The 23,035-nt window shown below is 34.9% G+C and overlaps 2 protein-coding genes across 3 annotated transcripts in view; one reads left to right on the forward strand and one right to left on the reverse strand.

The window, feature by feature from the left end:
- Positions 1-12,935, forward strand: part of LOC116339642 — a 49,746-nt gene extending 36,811 nt beyond the window's left edge. For both annotated transcript variants that reach the window (XM_031765650.1, XM_031765651.1), the window contains exons 6-18: positions 98-1,661; positions 4,886-4,976; positions 5,895-6,170; positions 6,455-6,575; positions 7,097-7,393; positions 7,573-7,861; positions 7,992-8,168; positions 8,644-8,836; positions 8,924-8,951; positions 9,047-9,190; positions 9,279-9,371; positions 9,491-9,668; positions 9,804-12,935. In XM_031765650.1, the coding sequence (XP_031621510.1) occupies positions 98-1,661; positions 4,886-4,976; positions 5,895-6,170; positions 6,455-6,575; positions 7,097-7,393; positions 7,573-7,861; positions 7,992-8,168; positions 8,644-8,836; positions 8,924-8,951; positions 9,047-9,190; positions 9,279-9,371; positions 9,491-9,668; positions 9,804-10,809 (4,457 nt within the window). In that variant the 3' untranslated portion in view covers positions 10,810-12,935. The remainder of the gene's footprint in view (positions 1-97; positions 1,662-4,885; positions 4,977-5,894; positions 6,171-6,454; positions 6,576-7,096; positions 7,394-7,572; positions 7,862-7,991; positions 8,169-8,643; positions 8,837-8,923; positions 8,952-9,046; positions 9,191-9,278; positions 9,372-9,490; positions 9,669-9,803) is intronic.
- A 686-nt stretch (positions 12,936-13,621) lies between these two features.
- Positions 13,622-15,087, reverse strand: LOC116339686 (nuclear receptor subfamily 2 group E member 1). Its single transcript, XM_031765713.1, has 5 exons — positions 14,964-15,087; positions 14,509-14,604; positions 14,119-14,428; positions 13,947-14,050; positions 13,622-13,833 (listed from the first exon to the last, which is right to left on the reverse strand). The coding sequence occupies exons 1-5, from the start codon at positions 15,085-15,087 to the stop codon at positions 13,622-13,624; spliced, it is 846 nt and encodes a 281-aa protein (XP_031621573.1).
- Positions 15,088-23,035: the final 7,948 nt, after the last annotated feature.

A 23,035-nucleotide genomic window follows, 5' to 3' on the forward strand; every position in this document is an offset into this window, starting at 1 on the left:
TTCAAACAATAATTGTTAATTTGTGGTAAAATGAGAGTGGAAAAATCAATTGTAATTAATGAATTTCTATCTATCTCTCTTTCCACATTGGAACCAGTGTTCATTATAACATCATCGTTAAACTCACATGAAACATTAACTTTGCTGCGTCAATTAAGCGTTTACAATCGATCAAAAATCTTAATAATTGACATAATCGGCAACATTTTCAATAAACAGAATGAATTTTATAAAACAATAAATCAACACAAAGAGAAATGGTTGTCGGGCAATTTGCTGGTTTTGACAACGTTAACATCCAAATTGAAACGATTTTTAAATGCAACATTAACCACGGATTTTAACAATATTTATGGTAAAATGCGTGATGAGTCGACGACCGGATATAAACAACGAACGACAACGGCAACAGCAGCAACAATGGCCGATATTGACGTCGATCAGCGCAGTGCTATTAATTTGCTGGAAATGCGGTTAAATGAGTACGGTCAACGTGATGCATACCAAAGCAACGGCGATGATAATATTCTAGTGCATTTCAACGAAACTGAATTAAATTTAATTGCATCTGTTTTTGAAAAGTTGCATAACGACATTTGTCGTTTGAGGGCTGAATCGGTGGCGGCCGAGGCCGCGATACAAGCAAAAAGTATGTCAAATGTGGCGAAATCATCGCATGATGTGCACAATAAAACACATTTTTTCGAAAAATTCGGAAACACCAGTCGTGCAGATGCTGTAAACGAATCGCTTTCAATATGTGCACCGAATAATAATAGTTTATCGAAATGTGAAATGGTTTTGCGCGAAAGAGCAACACTGTTTGCTAATAGTACACGTACAATGGATATTACAAAAGTTTTATGTGAGCAAATACAATTATGGCGGCAAAAGAATCCACCATCACCACCACCACCACCACCGCCAACACTAGTGTCGCAGCAACAACAACATCAACAGCACCAGCAACAGCATTTCATGCAAAATAATAAATCAAACAGTATGCCAAATATTTCGAATAGAAATGTAAACAATCTTGAGATAAATCGAATCGCAACAACCGTAGAATGGCAAACAAGCGATGAAATGAATGCAAATCTCATTTCCGATACGAGCAGTGAATTTGTAAAGAATCTGATACCGAATCAAATTGATGCTGAATTCAGTGAATATTTTCCATTTTTTGATTTTATCGTAACAAAACTAGCGTTAAGTCATAATTTAACTGTCAATTATAACAAACTGAACAGCAGTAAATATGTAACTGCTGCACCAAATGGTACCGTATCGCCAACGCTTGACGATACATTTGATTTTTGTGTGCTTGAGCTCCATTTAAATAATCAGGCCACTTCAATGAATGAGAATGACGATGCCGACAGCGTCAGTCGTAACAATACAACCAATTCGATTCCTTTGAATCGAACACATATTGCTGCCACATTTGTATGGCGACCGGTTCTCATTTTAAGGCAAAATGAACTCCATCAGAATATCTTTGTCACGCATCCATTGTTGCCGTATCGATATCCGAGTTGGTTTTTTGAAAATACGCATAAATTTTGGACGTGTGGTTTGTTGTGCTGGATTTTGGCTGGTATCGTCATATTGTTACTCGTTTGTATTTTGGTAGCGAGCATCACGTTCGGTTTGGCAATTAGGTGAGTAGATGATTCGAATATTTCTGGTTGTTCTATTTTCACATTTCACTAACTCTCTCTCTCTTTCTCTCGTTCACATACACACATTCACTCACTCACCGAATCCTGCACACGTTCTTTTCATTGTATTTTATTTTGTTGTTGATTTTTTTTAAATGCGATATTATACTGGGTTTTGCCGACCAATTTAATTTGATTCTTAACACTGAACGCCACTGTCTCTTTCTGTCTCTGGAGCAACGTAAAACCAATAAAACTCGATTATATTGTTATATTCATAATACAGTTTTTGTGTATGTGTGTGTCGCTGTGCAGTCCATGTTCATTGGTTTGCATGTGGTTTTTCATTTGGTTACTTTAATTTTAACGTTATTTTTACCACGTGTTTTCTCTTTTTCTCTTTCAATCTATCTCGTTGTTTATTTGTAGAGATTAAATGGATGAATCGATGTGTTTTGCATACGCATTGTGGCGCGAACAATGTATACAAAATCGAATGCAAATTTCCTGGTCGAAATGAATATATTGTTTATAAAAAAATAAAAAATCCTATATAATTCCTGAATTTCGACTGAAAATAACGATTTTGTTTTCCGAGCGTCAGCATTTGTGTCAAAAAACAAATAGTTCAGAGCGGGAAAATGTCATTTTTATTTAATCCGGATGAAATGAAAACGAATGCAAATTCATTTACAAATCCACTCAATATCGTGCATGCAGCTATGACGTGCAATGCCGTGACATCGTATACAATAAAACATTCCAATTGATGGGAAATTCATAAAAGTGCAACTACAAAGGCGCAATTATTATTCATTTATCACGATGGAACAAATGAATCGGCCTTCGAAATGTTACGATTGTTTCATGGGTATCATACTTTGTGCATGCACATTATTCCATCGAAATTCAACCATTTTGAATATCTTGCTGGATTGCCATTGAATCCATCCGTTGGAATTTTATTCAACCATCAAAAATCACATCATAAAAAATTATACATTGTATAGTGATGGCAGCTCAGGGGCAGGAAAGCAAATATCTTTAGCTGTAATCACTGAAATCGGTGCGATTTTCCCATTTGTCTCGACTATGTCCATTCAAGGAAAAAGAATCACAATGAAATTCGCCGCAGAAAAAAATAAGAAGAAAAAAGGAATATCGCAGATCAAGATGTTTATGCGAGGGCAAGGTCTTTTGTTGTCGAAAAGGAAAAAAAGCAACTAAGTCTATAAGCAAGTCGGAGATTCAACAAATTTCTACCGTTATCTCATCTTCAGTTGGTTTTGTGCTTGACTTCTTTATGAGTTGCTGTTTCGAAATCAAAAAGAAAAAATCCGAATAAATTGCTGCCAACAGCTTTATTGCGTTTATGTCAATGAATTAGTTGAATCTCATTTCTTATCTTTCTGTCTCTCACGCAACGAAAGCGAAAGCAAAGAATGAACCCGAAGCTCGAATATATTTGATAAGTTTTTATCTATTTCGTATTATATCCTTTTAAGCATGACTTCAAATCGATTCGATATGAGGCACGTACACATCGAATGCTGTTTCACACAAATAGAATGAGGAAAATGCAAAATGTGAAGCATTTTTATCATGGTTTATACGGTGGATTTTGGACTTCGGAATTAATCGATTTGTTTGAATAGTTTGTGAAACATATTTTCAAAGCAATAAATTCAAAGCACTTCAACTTGTTCCGTCGAAAATATGAATCTGTACCAAGTAAAGGAAAAACCAGAAAAAAGAACATCAAATAGAAACAGAAAAGAGAAATCAAAAACCGAAATAATTCAATTTGATTTCGTTCGCAGTCGTTCGAATTTTCCAACAATTCATTGCAAAAACTTAGACGCATTCATATCTAATATTGTACTATATTCGCGAACATAAACAAGGAAAATTTCAACATTTCGCTGATTTTGATTCACAATCTGTGACAGTGTCATCCGGCCAATTTGAGCTCCGTTGCCTTTTCACGGAATCAACAGCAAGCAAATCCTTTTAATCCACACCCGCTTGTTTCTCTTTGAAATAGTGCCACGAACAAAAACATGTTAATAGAAAAAAAGGTTTCCTCACACAAACATTTTTTTTTTTCATATAGAAAAACGCTGGGGAAAAAGTGAAATCGTTTCATTTTTTTTTGGTTTGCTGGTGTTTTCCGAAATTAATTCCGAGAAAAGGATTTCAAAAACATTTGTCGAAATGCCGACTATTAAACGCTTATTATTTATGCGAATTTATTCAGTGCGATGAGAAAAAGGGGGGAAGAGAAAAAAAGATTTCATAAAAATTCATCGATTTACATATTTACGCACAGATGATTCGCATTCGGATGGATATCATTGCATTTCGCGATTGCAAAACATTTCGCTGGAAATCGTTAGGCCAATAAAAATGGAAATCTATTGTTAAACCAGCAACGGAGGCGTAAATAAGTATGTGAAAAGTCGTTCCATAAAATGAAAATTGATGTAAATTAGAAAAAGGAGAGAAAAATGCGCGCTCAAAAGTCATTTCACAAAAAGCATGTCGAACGCTATACATAAATATCTGTATGTGTGAGTGTTCGCGCGAAACATTTTTTTTTTTCATTCGGTTCATCCAAAGAGCACTAGACCCCAAAGCATTTTAGTCATGTTACTTTGCATCACATCAACATTGTCTCCGCATAGTTTGAGCATTTTTCGCTTGTACATTTTTTTCCCTTTGATTCATGTCGCGGCTCTTTGTTTTTGTTCCAATCATGATTATTTTGTACGACATTGCAAACAGAAAGCAGAAAAGGACTGAATGAATTCACGGATATTGTTGGCATTGATAATTGCTTGCTTTCTTTTACTCTTCGTTCACGTTTTATTCCCGCATATATACTATTGTTTGGTCTTTGTCACTTTCCATCCAGAGGCTCTCTCGGCATTGTAGTGTTAGTGCTGTGTGTTTTTTTGTGCATACCACTTCTTTCACGGAAAATCATCCTCTTCGTTTATTCACTGGTTTCCGTTTTTTGGGGGGCTTTTGTTTTGTTTTCATCTCAACTTTTAACAAAGTTTTGGCTTAATTTTTTGGCTTCCATTTTGATCTTTTATTTCGAGACATTGTGCACCCATACATCATCAGATCAATTATTCACTTCTCTCAATTTCATTCTTTTGTTTTGTTTTTCTTCTTTCATTTCTGTCTTCGTTTCGGGATGGATGGAAAATACATTGCAGAAATTATTTGTTGAAAAAGCGACTATCGAAGGGACCGAATAAGATTGTTCTATCGGCTGCCGATTTTGTTTTTCCGATTGACGTACGACGGGTAAGTTCACATTAAACTTTATGCATTTTATTTATTCATTATTCAAAGGAAAAACAAATATCTTCCGTGCCAAATGCAAATCTTGACCATTTAAAACAATACAAACGTTTTGTCTTTTAACCGTGTGCACCAGTTTCTTTTTTGTGTGTAACAGACCATTTTCTTATTTGCTGTACGATTTACATTTACAAACAAAAACTTTTCCCACACGATTTACTTCATTGTTGGTTGAATTGGCATTTGTAGATGTTGTTTTGAATCAGTGTCTAGTGTGTGTGTGTTTCTTTTGTGAACATTTTTCGAGCGAAAAATTTATGGTCGACAATATTTCCGCCGATATATTTTCACTCTCTGATCAAGCTCGGTGCCTGACATGATAACAGATTTTTCTGTTCCGATAAGGAATAAAGTGTCACATATACTTTTTTCTCATTTCCTATCTCGCTCAAACACACACTCACCAAACATACAGCATACATCTTAATTTTCTGCTCAAAAAACGTCTAGTATTTGAATTCAACCAAATGAATGTGAGGAAAAAAACATGGTCAACAAACACGACAGATAAAAAATAGAGCAGAAAAAAAGTTTAATTTGATTTCATTGAAAGGTTCATAATGGAATTTTCTCCATCAAAATATAGCAAATAGTGTGTGGGTCTTTTTTCATCGTTTTTGTATGCAAATAAAAAAAAATGTTTGTATATTTTATCATCAATGTGAAAGTATCTCATTTCTATGGAATTAATTCGGAACAATCCCAGAAATATTTTACGCAGTAGTACGATGCCACGGTCTGTGAAGTTGTTCCGTTTGCACAGTCTATGCTCATGGTTTTGTTGGGGTTTTTTTCTGTGAAAGTTTGATTGAATTGAAAAACATATAAATTGAATTTTCTATTTCATCAATATGTATATAGGTTGATGAAGGCATTGAAGCAATGCTGTGCTGTTGGTTGCAGCAACTTCAAGAGTTTGGCGGTCCAGAGGTAGACAAACCGGATCTATTGAAAGGTTCGATCGGTTCGTTAAAGAATCTTGGTTTGGTGAACAACGCATCATCGGCAACATCGACCACAACATCGACCGCACCAGCTGTTGCGACCACAACAACAACCAATATGAAAGCAAATGTTTCCACATCGGGCAACATTATAAAGCATAATCCTTGCCTTGATAAACGAGCTCGTTATAATGTACGTATACACTAAAAACATACCAATTAAACTCCCACTGTGCGCCGATACGGATGACGCGCACATTTTTTTCTCTCTCTCTTCTTATTGTCATTACATTAACACGGTAGCATTTGTCTCTCTAGCTGGTTCTCATTTGCTAAACACTACATATTCTGTGCTTAGTCATAATAGAAAAATGCAGAATATTTTTTTTGTGCGGTTAACAAACAGAATCGATGTAGTAAGATCATAATTTCCATTTGATTTTATCTTTCTCTTGCATGTGTATGTATGTATTTCAGGGTGATTTAGTGCAATTGAAGGAAATGCCAACGGGTGCATCGAACGAGCTGAAAGCCAAAGCCATGGACCATCTGGTAATGGCACATGGATTGCGACATGAGAATATAAATCCCTTAATCGGTAAATAGCATATTTTTAGTTCCGTTTTTTTTTCGTGCACTTTTCGATGCTTTTAGCTTTGGCATTGACTGTTGTGTGCTGCCCTCCTTTTGTCTATATGTACAAAATGTAAGAAGTTTTGAAAGAAAATGAGAAAAGAACCGTCAAAATGATAAAGTCAAATGAAAAGCGATTGCCAACGGACAAATGCTCATCAACCGAATCGAAATCGAATAAATAGGAAACAAGCAATTTTCCAGTCGATTAGATGTGTGTATGTGAGTGAGTGTGTGTGTGCTTTGATTTTCTTCGCACAAGACGCTCTATGATTTCGTATCAAATTCTTTGGTCGAGGCGAGTGTTAAGCAAAGAAAAGAAATCACTTTCTTTTTCTTTTGAATTGCTCATTCGCTCCCCATCTGATTCGGTTCATTCTGTCTTTTGATTTTCTTGCAACTCATTTTGTGATATTCACGATTAAATTTGCTTGATATGTTTTGCTCTCCATTGACTCATTCATTTGTCTATTCAATCGCATGTAGGTTGGCTGGCAGATCCAATGCGGAACGCAATAGTGTTCGAGTATTGTTCGCGTGGTTCACTTCAAGATGTGCTTATCATGGACGAAATTAAATTAGACTGGTCATTTCGTTTAAGTTTATTAACCGATTTGGTGCGTGCTATGCGATATTTACATTCGTCAGCGTTGCGTGTACACGGTGCCTTGACGTCAAGAAATTGTGTTGTCGATGCTCGATGGGTTTTGAAAGTCACCGACTATGGATTGAATCAATTTTATGAGGCACAGGGCGTACAACCTCCAACAAAATCAGCCAAACGTAATTTATTTTTCAATTATTTATTAAATCACGTCCGGAAGACATTTTTCATGACATTTTTTTCGTCGCCTTTTTTTCCACTGTACCACCAACATTTATTCCTTTTTAGTCAAATATTCCAATTACGTTGGGTGTGTATGTGTTTTTTTTTCAATTCAATTTCTTTTTTTTCGCAACAGAATTGCTTTGGACGTCGCCCGAATTGTTACGGAATCCAAAAAGCAATAACAAGTTTGGCACCCAAGCTGGTGACGTCTATTCATTCGGAATAATAATGCAAGAGGTTGTTGTGCGGGGCGAACCGTATTGCATGCTGTCATTATCAGCTGAAGAAATAATATCAAAATTGAAAAAACCACCACCGCTCATACGACCTTCGGTATCCAAGCAAGCTGCACCACCCGAAGCCATCAATATCATGCGTCAATGTTGGGCCGAAACACCCGATATGCGACCCGATTTTAATTCGTAAGTTCAATGTTGCCAATAAATGCCACACTTAATTTAATTGAAACGTTAACCATTTACATATATTTAAAATGATGTTTGATCGATTCGGTTTTTATTTTATTTTTATTTCTTTCAATAAAAACGACAGTGTTTACGAGCGATTCAAGGTGTTAAATCATGGACGAAAAGTAAATTTTGTCGATACGATGTTTCAAATGTTGGAAAAATATTCAAACAATTTGGAGGAGCTTATCAGAGAACGTACCGAACAATTAGATATAGAACGTAAAAAGACTGAGCAACTTTTGAACCGAATGCTTCCAAGGTAAGGACGCTTCAATTGTTGACGCATTTTTCTGTGCTATCATTATTGTACATGTGTGTGTGTGCGAATGCGAGTTTAAAATTGTCAACACCATTGATTGAATTCGGGTCATCGCATTTACTTACACAACTTTATCACGTAATTTCATTTCAATCTTTTGTTGTTTTCAATTTCTTTATTTCGTTTTTGTTGCATTTTATCGACTGTTTCTATTTTTGATTTTGTTTTCTATTGTGACGACTTACTTGTTGCACACTCCAATTGTGAATGTGTCAATACGCCCGCGCGAACATTGTGCAACAAAACGTGTTTTTGATGCTTGTGTCAATTACTGCCAATTATCTTGTCTCTGTATTCCTTGTAATTTGCTTTGTTTTTTTTTATTGTTCAATGGCTTTTTTGCTCTCCTCCCACACACATACACATACAAACTCCAATCCATTCTACACATACCTTTCTCTCTTTTGGAATAAAGTTCCGTTGCGGAAAAGCTGAAACTCGGTTTGAACGTTGAACCAGAGGAATATTTAGATGTAACGATTTACTTCAGTGATATTGTTGGTTTTACAACAATTGCTGCATACTGTAGTCCCGTACAAGTCGTAGATCTGCTGAACGATTTATATACATGCTTCGATGCAACCATAAATGCGTACAGCGTTTACAAGGTAACCGAAATGCCATCCGATGCCATCAGCAACATGAAAACGTGACTTTAACACAAAATTTAATAAAACTCTCTATTTTTGAAACAGATTGAAACCATTGGAGACGCATACATGGGTGAGTTACGTCAAAACTATAATAATGCAAAATCACCATGATTTGCCAAATACCGAATTCTCTCATTTAAATTTATTTTTGGCACATGGTTTTAGTTGTTAGTGGTTTACCCGTTCGCATTCCGGATCACGCGGAGCAAATTGCCACTATGGCATTGGATCTTTTACATCAGAGTGGCCGTTTTAAAATAAAACATCTTCCCGATGTCCCCTTGCAACTACGCATTGGCCTACACACAGGTTTATTTTGAATTCAATCATAAAATTTACAAAACACTTTTGCACAATATTTTTACACAATTACGCCTCTATTTCCATGCTATGATAGGACCTTGTTGTGCTGGCGTTGTGGGATTAACTATGCCTCGATACTGTTTGTTCGGTGACACGGTAAACACGGCCAGTCGAATGGAAAGTACAGGTAATATGGAATGCAACATTGTTTACTGTGCATAAGTAATGCATATATCATACTTCAATGAAAATTATGTATTCAACAACGTCTCTCTCTCCCTCTCTATCTTTTCTCTTTCGAATTAGGTTCTTCATCAAGAATTCATTTGTCGGAAGCGACGCGTGATCGATTAGAAAAGGCCGGTGGATATAATATCGAACCGCGCGGTGGAATTGATATCAAAGGCAAAGGCATAATGAATACGTATTGGTTGTTGGGAAAAAAAGGATTTGATAAGGTGCTGCCGACACCACCGCCTATTGGGTAAATAAAAATAAATTCGATTGATTTTAAAGAAACGTATTGATGTTGTTTCTTTGATTTTTCTTGTCTCATCCTCCTTCATCTTCTTCTATGAAACGTATTTGTTTTTCATTTCTTTGATTTTTATATTGACAGTGAGTCGCATGGTTTAGATGAAATGTTAATTCAACACTGTATTCGTTCAAAGCAAAGAACGAAAACACCATGTATCAGTACGACGCATTCATCGAGTCAGTCATCATCATTGGCTGGCGAACAGGTCGATGTTAAAGTGGAAATAACACCGCCTCGTGATGCTGAATCAGTGCAAGTACCAAATTCATATTCCATTGAATCAGCACCCTCGGTTAATTTGGGATTGAGCTTAAGCGATTTCAAATCAACAAGCCCACAACCACGTAAACTCTCCGAACTTCCATCAGACACATTACTGGCGACGACGAATTTCGGTCGTTTAACACCATCACCATCGAGTGCATCATCATGTAAATTATATAAAAAATTCGAAGATTTTCTCGATCTCAGTTCACCATACAATCATTATCGATGCTTATCGCCATCGGAAAGTAATTTAACGCAGTGTAACGATGGCAAGTACATTTATGGCGTTAGCAAAATGGACAATAAACCCGGCTCTTCACGACTGTTAAGACGCCAATTCAGTTTAGACAAAGATGATTGCCAAAATAGTAGCGGTAGTGGACCGTCACAAATAACATTTGCTCAAATGAAATCGAGTTTGGATGTGCCATTACAAGACATTTCAATACGACCGTCATCGAGTCCAACGAATGTGAAACCGGCACGATTGCATAAGCAAAATTCGGCGAGTGTTGCACAAGATTTGGGAAAAATTGAAGAAATTCCCGCATCACCCACATCTTGTATACTCAATTATCGTAGCACACATTTAAGTCAAATTCCAGGCAGTGCGGCTGGTTCGCCTCGCAAACCCAATGAACAAAATGCAAACCAAATCTCAACCGTTGCAACACTTGAAATACCAACAACGATTTTATCATCAGACATCGCATCAAGAGCAGTATCACCCATTTCAGCTGCAACAATATGCAGTAATAGCGGTGACAGCATCTCCGAACACAGTAATAACAACAATGGTAACATTTGCTATCACATCTAATCGATGTTTGATCAATTCAACTTTATTGCCGGCAAGTTTTTTATGCTGACAACGACGACTACGACGACGATGATGATAAAATTGCTGAAACATTCTTGAATCTCTTTTGCTATTGGACAAATAATTTTATGAATAGAAAACCCTTTTACAGAGTGTGAAATGAAGCTAATAAAAAAATAATTTCAAGTAGTGACAAAAAAAAAATGCCGTCGCTCTCTTTCTCACTGGATGAGGAACAGCGTGCGAGTTCATGTTGTTGTGATAAACTTTTCTGAATGGACACAAATTCAGAATTCTTTTATTCAAAATGTAGTAAATGAATGCATACAAAAAAAATTATTATTGCAGCAGAAACTTTATAAATGTATACAAAGAGAGAACTCATTGATTTTATTGCGCTTCTAAAATGAAACCAATAAAATCGACTATATTGTAATAGTGACGTAGAATTAAAGAAAAGTTTTCAAATTTCCAAGTAGGAAGAAATGTATTACCCCTGCTTTATTGTTGATTGTTGATTTTTTTTACCAGCTCTGAATCTAGTTTTCAGTAAGCGACTAGAGAGAGTCAGTAGAAATTGAATGTATAATTGCTATTTTAGATGCTATATAATTGACGTTTTCAAAATAAATTTACATGCTGAATTGTAGGAATTTTCATTTTCTACCAATTTTTGTATAATACAACAAACAAAAAAATTGGTTGCCATATGGCCGTGGCTTGTTCAACTCTATTAGTGCTTTTAAAATTTAACCGGATGACAAAAGAAATACAAACACAATCCGAACGAAAGAGACTTATTGCTGTATTTAACACCCCGAGAAAACTTAAGCTAGTTCAACATACACGCATAGGACGAGCCTAAAAGTGTCTTTTACATGTATTTATATGCAAACGTCATTCTCTGAACTTTAGAAGAATCCCCCTACACTAATGTAAGAGGAACAAGAAGAAATGGTTTGTGCATTGGATAAATTTCCACTATTTTATATTAAATAAGACATGAACCACCACACATTTTCATTAGTTCGATGTTTATAGGATAGATACAGCGCCATTCAATGTCTGACAACTATACTTGTCCTATGCATACACGTAGCATTTTATTAAATTAAAAACCTTTAATGAAGTGAAAATATAAAGTTGCTGATAAAATTAAATGTGTCGACATTTTAGTAGAATAAAAAAACATAATAATAAACAAATAATTAACTCAATCAAGTTGTAGCTTAATCGAGTTAAAACTAGAGTCATCATTTTCAATCGTACAACTGTCGCATCCCACCAAAACCATAGATTTTATAATACTTGACATTTATATGTAATATGTATTTGTATATGTATGTATAACAAAATGAACACTATCACTAGTAGTTGGAAAGAATCAATGAATAATAAGGATCAATTTTATGATTTATAAAAGAATTGACGATGCCACAAGCAGACAGAGAGTGAGGGGCGTTATTTTTCAGTCTGATATTCCTGTATGGAATATCAAATACAGAGTATTCTATTATAAAATGTGATCGAACAATGTTGGACATTAAGAGAATTTAAAGAAAATATATATATATATAAATATGATAATTTATTCAAACGGACAGGAGCTGTCGGTAAACTACTCAAATAAACAAATAATATGTTAGAAATACTAAATGGTTCAATAGATTTTTATTAATTAAGAAATGTTATATTTAATTGCCAAAGAGAATGTTTTATAAGTGTTGGTTGAAATATGAACATTTCAAATTTCGATTGCTTTTGGAGAAGGCTCAATTCGACAGAATGCATAATGAATGCTTTAAATACCGTACTAAGTGGTTAAGTTGAAATCAAATAGTTTATACTCGTCATGAGAATAGAAATCACAATCATACTTTTCTATTTATTTAATGAATTTTTGCTTTGATTTTGGAACGGTTTCAACCGACGGCAAACATTTGAGTTTCATCAAATAAAATATCAATCGCCCAAATATATATCTTACATTTGTACACTGTTTCTTCATTCATGTGGTACGACATGAGATGTAGATGCATTTTTATTTGTTCAATTTCACAACAAATCAAGATCTCAGCTATCAGTAACTGTTTAAATTTTATACAACACTGAACAACTCAATGTTAAACTAGGAAAATAAAAATGACCTATGAGATAATAAATAAATTCTATATGAAAAAAAAAACTATTACAGTTTCCATTTTATTTTGTTGCATTGTTTCACAATTTTTAGAGGTTTCGTTTCGCCAGAACAAGCATTACTTCAATTTAAATGTATACGGTATGAAGCAAGCACCTCGCATCCCACCTCCTTCCGTTGCCTACAGAAATTCTCGTAAGTGAGAGCAAGAGATGAGACGTACTGTTTTTGCTTCATACCGTATACATTTAAAAATCTCATATTTATTTGATCAGAACTAGCAATTTGTTCTTCAAATCGCTATTTGTAATAAAGCCAGAGATAGATTCAGACGAATTCTTCTTGAAAAAATGCAGATATCGTGCAGGATTTCTTTATATAATATAGCAGTGATGGTTTCTCGTTAGCCAGCATTGTCTTAGCCTTGGTTCACACCAACAACTGGTGTATGCCAATCGTTAGCCAGCTATCTGTATGACTACTAACGATTCTCACTGACATACAACTCAGTGTATATATGTATGTATCAGTGCTGCTTTACACATTCGTTAGCCAGTGTATAAATTTTGGACAAATTAGCCAGCTAATGTGCCCATCACTATAATATAGTATAAGGTTCCTATAGAAACTAAGCTATGTTCACTATGATGTGATGCAGAAATAAGTATTCCTTCATTTCGATTCAATAACATCGTCGATAAGATGATTGAAAAGCTGTTTTAGTGTTGTATCAAAAGGTGACAAGGACAAGGACCGCAAAGCTAATAATAATCTTCCAAATCGTGTCCATTCCATTCGTTGTAGGCAGTAGTGGCCGAGTGTCATTAAGGCGCCATTAGTCAAATGCTCAATTTTTTGCGTTTCTGATTTGCCCAATGAATATTCTGGAAGACATTTTTGAAACTTGATGTAATTAAAATTGGTTATTGAAATATGCAAAAATAGGCGATTTTCATTTTTAACACCACCATATTGATTGAACTTCAGGTGCTCATACCTTTTCTGCACAGAATCAATGTTTCCAACAGTGAAATTTCCATTAAATCAGCCTGAAGTGTTTTCGTATCGTCTATAACTTGTTTCAACAACGGATCATCATACCTTAAAAAAGTACGACTTTTTTATTTTTTCAATATCAAATTTTGAATTTAGAAAAGAAAAAAAATTACTGTTCAATAATCGGTGCAATATCAATAGGCCAGTGAGATGATCGGAGTACAAAACATTCCGTCCACACATTTTTAAGAATGTTCTTCTGTTGCGGTAATGGAAACTGTTGGAAATGTTCGTTAACTTTTGCCTGTTTTACGCATGCCACCAAAATCTGTGCCATCACATTAAAATTCAACGTTTGATTTGTTTCAAATGGAAATGGTAAAATCTTCGGCATACTATTTATGGGTATGTTTTTTGCTTCGTTGAGAATATTTGATTGAATTATGGGTTTTTGTTTTCGGGGGCCGCGTTCTTCTTGAACGGCTTTTCAATAACAAGAAATGATAAACGTTACAAAATAAATAACCACAAGAAATCGTTCAATTTTCTGAAAATAATCTCACCATTCACGTTCATTTGCATTTGAAGACAACGCTTTAAACGGCAATAGGCACACCAGTTTCGTCTCTGCTTGTCGACAATACAATTTCCTCTGCCCACTTGAGAGAATGCAAAGTATTTTTTTCAATTTTATTATTAAAACTTTTCGAATCAAGGACGATTTATCACACATTCTATACATCAATGTATTAGCAATATTGATAGACGCTTATTCTCGTTGGATACTTGTTATTCACATGTGCAACAATCGATAAGAATAAAATTGAGTTATTTTGAAACTTTAAATGTTTGAATGCGCTTTGAAAACGTAAATAAAATACACACACATAAGATGCACATGGAATTTCTATGATAGAAATACGTTCACTGTCGCTGTTATCAGCTAACTAATTCAAAAGAAAACGGATATGCCACAAATCTTGTTCGTTGAATGAAAAAAAAAAAAAGGAATCCTCACCAATACACGTATAAACCGCTGCCTTGCGTACACTTCGTTTGAAGAAACAAGAACAACCATCACAGCAAAAGACGCCATAATGTTTCCCTGAACTTCTATCGCCACACACACAACACGGAACCATCGTTGTAATTAACATTCTCTTGATCAACTTTTCACTCAACATTTCTCAATACAGACGCGATCAAAAAAAAAAAAAAACGTCTGAAAACTTTTGTGCTTCGTTCAAACCAGAGAAGTTTGTCTTTCTGAATCGTACGTGACGAGAAGTGGAAATGAACTGTAACCGTCGAAAAGATTCGATACGAGTTTTTATATTCTGATCTGAATTCGAATTTGACGGAGTGAATTTGCCTAATCATCAGCGATTTTGTGTGTGTGAATTTGATTTGAATGACATACTTCTTGAGATTATAATCAATAGAATCGACTGAGACGTGTGCCGTTTCGTATTGTGATTTAATTCCACCTCAAATCAAAAACAATATCGAAACACCAAAGTCTGAAGTGACAAGCGGCAATGTTTGCTGGCACATTCAATGTGACAATGATATGCGAAAACTTTCTTTTCCTTCATATGTATGCGGGCATATTTTGTACAATTCTCACCTTTCGTCAGATTCAAAATGATTCCGCCTTTGATTTGCCCGATTGGTGCGCGAGTTTGTATGTTAACCGATTTTGGTGGTGAATCGACAATATGAAACACCATCGATAATTATCTACGATGTTGTTTTGTGTGAAATGTCAATAAAAGTTGATGTTTATTTGTCCACTCTCGTGCTCATTTTTCATGTAATCAAATTAACGTTTAACAACTCTCGCAATTGATTTACACAGAGCACTGCAAAGACGACGGATATTTTCCATGTTCGAAACGAAAAACCAACAATGATAAATAGCGTAAACAATTAACCATTGGTCGGGCATGGTGATCGCCACTTTTAATGTTGTCGCGAAGTATTTATTTAGTGTCAAACTCTTTGTCTCTCTTTCTGTTTCGTCCCCTCTGTGTATGCAAAGAGCAATTGTTGTGTTAAATAATTAAATGCATGTGTGTATATGTGAACTTTGGCAAAGAAAAACAATTTGACTCACAAGTAGTTATAAATCGAATTTTACTACCACTGTCGTCGTTTGCCGGTCCGACCGGTCGTTGGTTGTAAATAATTAATGTGTATTTCATGCTTTGTCCTAGTTTAAGCCACCACCATATGTACATAGATATATTGTATTAACGTAACGCTGCGTCATCCATTTGAAACGTGAATTATATCTATTGAGTGTACATTTTCAAATTTTTTGTTGTGTGTGCTCGTGGTGCACTCGGACACGATGAATAAGCAAAACAATGTTGATCATTTGTGTAAATGATTGTTTGTTTAACACTTGCAATCAATTTTATTCTCTCATTTTTAGTGATTTAATTTGTGTTTCCGTTCTGTACGGGGAGCGCAAGGCATTTTCAAAATGTTTTATGAACGCTGGCTATTCGGCTGGCTGTATTATTTTCCACTCGTGATTTTACATCGCAATTCTCTCTTACACTCTCAAATGAGCTATAAAAATACCATTTCATACCATCTTGAATTTCAAGCGAGGACCACACGAATAGCCTTTTTTTGATCCAACGTAACTGGGTCGCATTCTGAAACATGGTGTTTCTTTCTCCGTCGCTCTCTCTTTCTTTCTCTCCTTGTCGATGTATCATTCACATTACACTTCACTGCAGCATGCTACAATGGCATGCACTCAAAATTGCAATGCACAAAATCGTACACATTTGATGCAGTATTCTTTTTATGTTCATTGTTTACGAAAAGATTTAGAAGATGTTTTCTTTGTGCATGTTGTTTGTTTGCTCTTCTTTTGATTTTCGTTAAACTAAAAAGAAAACCAGAGTAAAAATGGCAATTATTCTGTTGGTCGACCGAAAAAAATGGATTTATTATTTTCGTTGTTTTGTTTTGGTTTCGCTAAAGATGCATAGAATGAAAACATCCATTTGTGTCTAGACGCATATACACATACGCTATTGTTCCGAATTATTCAACTGCAACCATTTTTGCTACTATTTTGGCTACTTTTATTCGAGTTAAACGAGTGCGCGGCATTCCCTTGAAATCAAATCGACTGATTTTTAACAGAATATTGAAATTGGATCGTTTTTATCAAAAGCGAGAAAAATTTTGAAAGAGAAAAATACTTGTTAAATTGATACTTGAGTCAGTATTGAATCTCTTCTTTTTTTTCGTATCTCAAAAATTGCCGCACACATCGTTTTATTCTGCGGAATAGTTTGAAAATATCGCTTTTCAATCGGCGATATTCAAACGTTTTATTTCGGTTGCTACTTTTTCAATCTATCGATTCAATTTGGAATGCACTTCAACGTTGCACATCAATAAATACAAATAATCGAAAACATTTAAAATAATTATACCGAAATCGCATCAAAGTGGCTCCACATAGGTTGTACTGCGAGGCATGCAACAGTTGATGTTGGTTTAGCTCGGTTTTTCGCTTGTTTCATATATTACCGTCTCGATGCCTCGTTGTCTGAGCGGATTTACCATTCGCAACCACTGACCATAACAGACTAATCCTTCTGTCTTTCTCTCTCTCTCTCGGCAATGAATAACGCCAACGAACTGACATGAATAACAAAATTCAACAAGATTAAGAGTTATGATCATAACCAATTTTACTGAACAATAGACTGATGCTGCACCATCCCGTTTCGAGTGCAATTCGCACAGAGAATGATTTTTAGAAGTAAAATAAACCGTAACAAGGGCTATTGTGCAGTAATCGATTATTTTTTATTTACAAATCTCACTTTATCCCATAATTTTTCGATAAATCTCAACGGCACACAGCCAAAATGTACCATGTTTGCCATTTTATTATTATTGTCTGACCTTCATTTGAGTTATTGTTTCAATTTACCGTACATATTTCAATTACAGATGATTCTTATGGCGCCATATGCTTCGGACTTTTGAAGCGGCAACTTTCTATCGACCCAATCAAAATAAATGAGAATTTATCGCTTGTAAACTCTTGAAAAAGTCCCTTAAAATAATTGCGGAAATTCAAAAAACCAATTTGGTCCATATTCTTTTCAATACTTTTAATTTGCTACCCTTTTTTTTGTTTCATTGATGATTGGGTAACATTTTCATTTCCATTTAGATGTGTGACTCACTTTCTATGTGAATCAATTCGAGATTATGAAATTTTATATTTTTTTCTTCGCTTGAAATTGATGCTTGAGTATTTCAATTAATTAAAAAATAGACCGCAAGTACATGAAAAGTGTTCGGTGTCACACACACATACCGTCGGTAAAAGATGAAAGGTTTATGTTCACTGGCACATATTCACACGAAATGCTCATTATGCTGATGATCAAAATCTTATTCGTTCAAGAGATACGATTTCATTTCATCACTTTGCTTCGGGGTGTGTGCTTATCAGTACCGAAGAAATCTTGACAAAACTTTGCCACTTAAACTAATCAATTACAAGAAACTATACCGTTCACGTTCGTTATTCCTTTTCTTTTCTCTCTCTCAAACAAATCAGTTACAGATACACAGCACAATGTGGTTAAAGTAGAAGTGAAACGCCCCAGAACAACAACAAGGCAAACATCAAAATCCAACTAAGAAGTATCAATCTATTGAATTCGATCAATGGGCACACAATGATGCACATTGTGTCGTTGTTCTTTCAATGTTTACACTGCAATATATAGCATCTCTCACTCACTTAATCGGCACCATCATCTTCAATCACAGTAAAAGATGATCACCGATTTTGTGCAAACACAAAAAAAAGTGTTCAAGTACACACGCAAGAAAGTAATACCAGCAGCAAATAGATCGTATAAAGATAGTGTGCTCTTGACGAAGAGAAGAAAAGAAATTGTCATGTGGATGGAAGAGAGAAATGCGCAGTTTTGTGTGCTTGTGAGTGTGTCTTATGTCAGTAGCAATAAGAAAACACTATTATGTGCGATTTTTTTTTCGGCAAACACCTTGAGCTCAATAGCAATGATGAGTATTTTCGTTAGTTAATCCGATGACAAAGACACCTTTTATCTATCCGTTCTACGACACATAAAAGAAGAACGAAAAACATTCGAATTAAGAGCCAAACCGGTGAATACAACGATACAAAGAATACGAAACAAATAGATGCACTCCATTGCATCTCGTAGCATTACATTGCATTGTTGTCATATATTTGTCCAAGTCCTAATGAACATTTAGCCTATTCGTTATTGTTTGTTTTGAGTGCTGACCAAAGAACAATCACATTCAAAATAGATAGTTTATTTATATATATTTTTGGCACAATTGAGAGATATTGTTGGTTGGACATTTTAAAACGATGATGAACGTTGTTTAACATTGCATATGCATTTTTCTAGCCATTTTTTTAAAAACTTCTTGGACTTCATTGATAGGTTTGAATGGTGAAGAGCCATTCTATGTGATGTCCATTATGTAGATGTGTACAAGATGCTCGAGTGTTGAGTGTGCATCGGTCATTGTTGACAATTGACAATGCAAAAAGCGATAAAGCGAAGGTGTAACTTGTGCTTCACTTAAGCGGCTCATGCAAACTGTTTGTTTATACAATTTTGCATTGTTTTGCATTCAAAGACAATCGGGTAAATCCATCGCGTTTTGTTTGTATTCATTATATCATTTTCACCATAAAAATGAATAAATACTTGATGTTTTTATGCAGCTAATGGCCTGCAATTCAAAAAATGCTTGTACATTTTTCGGTTAACACATTTTGCGTTCTATGGAAAGTTCTTTTTACCGATTTACCGAAGAAAGTATCACTTGGCAATGTGACAAAAGAATGCAATGGCCCAAACGGTAATTTTACTCTCTCCGACTCTTTCTGTCTATGAGAGTCTATCCGATATACTAAGCGCAAACAATACCGATACTCAAGGATAATAGAGTGACATAAACGCGAGAGCACATTTTTTTGTTGTTATTGAAAAGATGTTCCAGTGAACAAATAACAAACGCCAAGATCATCACAAGCGGATCATTTCGATTTATTTTTTTGATCGTTGCCGATGTAAAATTACACAAACACAGTGAGTGAACAATAGATGAAATGGGCGCGGCCACCTATTTTACAAAAGATTAAGTAATGCACTCGAAATGAATTGACTGATGTTTTGCGCTTACTCTTGACTACCGAATCACTGTGAAGCGGATTATTTATCGAAATCTGTTAAATAGATTGGTGACGACACACAAAAAATCGAACTTTTTTTTTTCATTTCATAAATTTTTGCAATTTAATCAAAAGAACCGATTACGTTTCAAAAAAATGTTCACACTCATAAAGGAAAATTGATTGCGGCAAACACACAGACCTAAACTGACTAAATTCAAGGATAAAGCGAAAATCATCATAAAAATGCCGAAAAATGAATTCGTTTGAAGTTCAGGTCGTGAAGCGAGTGCAATTTATGGCGAATGTTCGTGTTTCATTTCCAAAATGGCCGTTTCCATTCAACACGCCATCAATCCTAATTACAAACTTACTCTACATTATTTTGCCATACTCAATTACGGCATAAATGAGAACAACAACAACAGAACGGCAAAACTTTTCCAGTTAAGTCATCAAAGTTGGTCTGTATACAGATAGCAAAACAACTACCCTCCATGCCAAACTTCACGTCATTCATTTGCCTATTTGGCGTTTAATTCAATTGCCACTGATTCAGTAATTGAAAAATGCTACAAAATGCATGCACACGTACATCGTATACAAAAGTTCGCATTAGCATTCGAACGCAAAAGTAGTAGAAGAAGAATGAAAAAAGCACCAGTGAATAGAATGGAAGGAACGATTTGATAGTCATTAAAACGTGCACACGTACAACTCTTTTACGAATAAAGGCGAGCCCCGAGCGAATCCAATGCGAAAAGCGGTAGCATTTTAACTAAGTGCATTTGAATCAACATGCGATTAAATAAGATACAATCCATGCGTCGTTATTGAAATACATCGACAACAAAAGCCCTTTTTTTCCTGATTAAAATGGATTCAAAACACTTTAAAAAAAACTAAAATGCAAGTAGGCGCAATAGAAAGTAGCAAAACGTGAAAGAGAAACAGCTACCAATCAATTATTTCAGTTTATTTTATTATTATTTTTACTTTAAAGTGGAAAGTATAGTTGAACAATCAGCGTACACCAATGTTTATGCGAACCACGTTGGTCTTGGTTCAACATCAACAAAAAAAAACAGATCACAGTTTCAATTTTGATTAGTGGATTCGATTCCGAACACATTGTTTGCTTTAATGTGTTTAGTGTGTGTGATTTTCCCTAGCAGTTCATGCAGAATAGATTTTCATTGTCTGCATAAACTCATCGCATTCGGGCTTTATTCACTGTAATAGTATAATTTAAGGGAACACACGCGCACCTCAACCATCAGTCAACGATTTTTGATATATGATTGTTTTCGGTTGATGTTCCCAGTGTGTGTGCGCTTTTTTTCTTGCCCAAAGTGTGTGTAGTTTTCCTTTTGTAAAAGACCGATTTCAAAACGTACTATTAGCGCGCCAAACATATTTATTATCCTCATCATATTCTTGTTCAAGTTTTTTTTTTGGTAAACAATAAGCACCACCCATCAGGCTCATTTCGAATGTACGAAAGCGAATAACAATTCCTAATAATAGTAATAAAAACACCAGAGAAATTGGATCGACGCTGCGTTTATTTTAACTAATCATTTTGATGTTTTCATTGTTGTCGGCCTTTGTTTTCGTTTCACAATAAATATGGGATGAGTATTGTGATGAGCAGGAAAAAATCAAAATCACATGACAATGAATATTACAGCGAAAATTACAACTTTTAGAGAGAAAAAAATGTCACAAAAAAATACAAAATCAAAACATTCAACTGCATTCAACATGTTTATTTACGTTTGATTGGCTAAAATTAAATTAAAATTAAAATGTAAAATTGTATACATTATCAAGAGATAAAAACTGTTACATTGACTTGTTATCGATTGCGTCCGTATAAAAAGTGTGTGGATAATTTTTCATGCAATTAAGCAAGTTCTGTTTTTGAATTTCAATAAATTAATTTCATATTTATTTGCATAAAAGTGCATTAAAACAAAATTCACTTTCAATTTATTGGAAAAAATTATGGATTTTCGAGCTTATATATGAATGAAAATTATGTTTCCAAAAAAATCCCCACGAAAACTGGGTCAAATGTGTGAGAACGGACATTTTTTATCGTGAACACGCATCGAAGAGTTGAATAAAATATACTTTATTTCATTATAATTAAAAACGTGACAAATGATTGCCATAAAAATGCAAGCCGTTTAATTGTATGCATTGGTGTCACATACCCATAAAAATGTTCGACAAAACAAAAAATCTGTCTTTTATATGTAATATACTTTTATTGATGAATTGTTCTTTCTGTGAAATCGGTTAAGTATCGTGCAAAGGTATCATCTATGTATTAACAAAAGACAAAAGATAGAGAGTTGCCGAGAATGAATAATAATGAGTGGAAAATAATTTCATGTGTTACGATTAACCCGCTGCTTTGATTTCAATTGATGGAAATTGAGGTATGGCAATGGAGTGTCATATAGTGATGATCGTGTGGATGCACGCGCGCGTTGATGTCATCCATTTTTCGCATATAACCATTTTGATGGCCATACATATAATTAAGTTGAATTATAATGGAAACTGTCAACGGCAAATAATCAACGGTCACCGCTCCGAAATTGGCAACAATGAAATCTGAAACGTAGAAAATTGCAAATAATAATTTTCCCAGGAAATATATGTGAAATGTGACACAAATGAGTTTGATTTAATTTCACCTGGCCTCTTTGCGGTTCATGTATAATTTGTATCTGTGTGTGTGAGTGTGTGTTTGTCTATTCAGCGTTGCATTCGTTGGTACAATAAAAATGTTCATCTATTTAATTAAATTTAAGTGGGAAATAATTGTCTTCGGTCACTTCGTTCTATCT

This window comes from Contarinia nasturtii, unplaced genomic scaffold (assembly GCF_009176525.2).
Source record: "Contarinia nasturtii isolate CC-2019 unplaced genomic scaffold, AAFC_CNas_1.1 Cnas_scaffold_533, whole genome shotgun sequence".
In the NCBI taxonomy this organism is placed as follows: domain Eukaryota; kingdom Metazoa; phylum Arthropoda; class Insecta; order Diptera; family Cecidomyiidae; genus Contarinia; species Contarinia nasturtii.

Bases quoted from the DNA above. Each gene is read 5' to 3' on its own strand.
- LOC116339686 (XM_031765713.1), bottom strand. From the start codon at position 15,087: ATGGTTCCGTGTTGTGTGTGTGGCGATAGAAGTTCAGGGAAACATTAT. The intron at 14,429-14,508 runs GTGAGATTATTT...GTTATTGAAAAG, and splicing joins AATGCAAATGAACGTGAATG to CCGTTCAAGAAGAACGCGGC. The intron at 14,051-14,118 runs GTAATTTTTTTT...TACTTTTTTAAG, and splicing joins ATTGCACCGATTATTGAACA to GTATGATGATCCGTTGTTGA.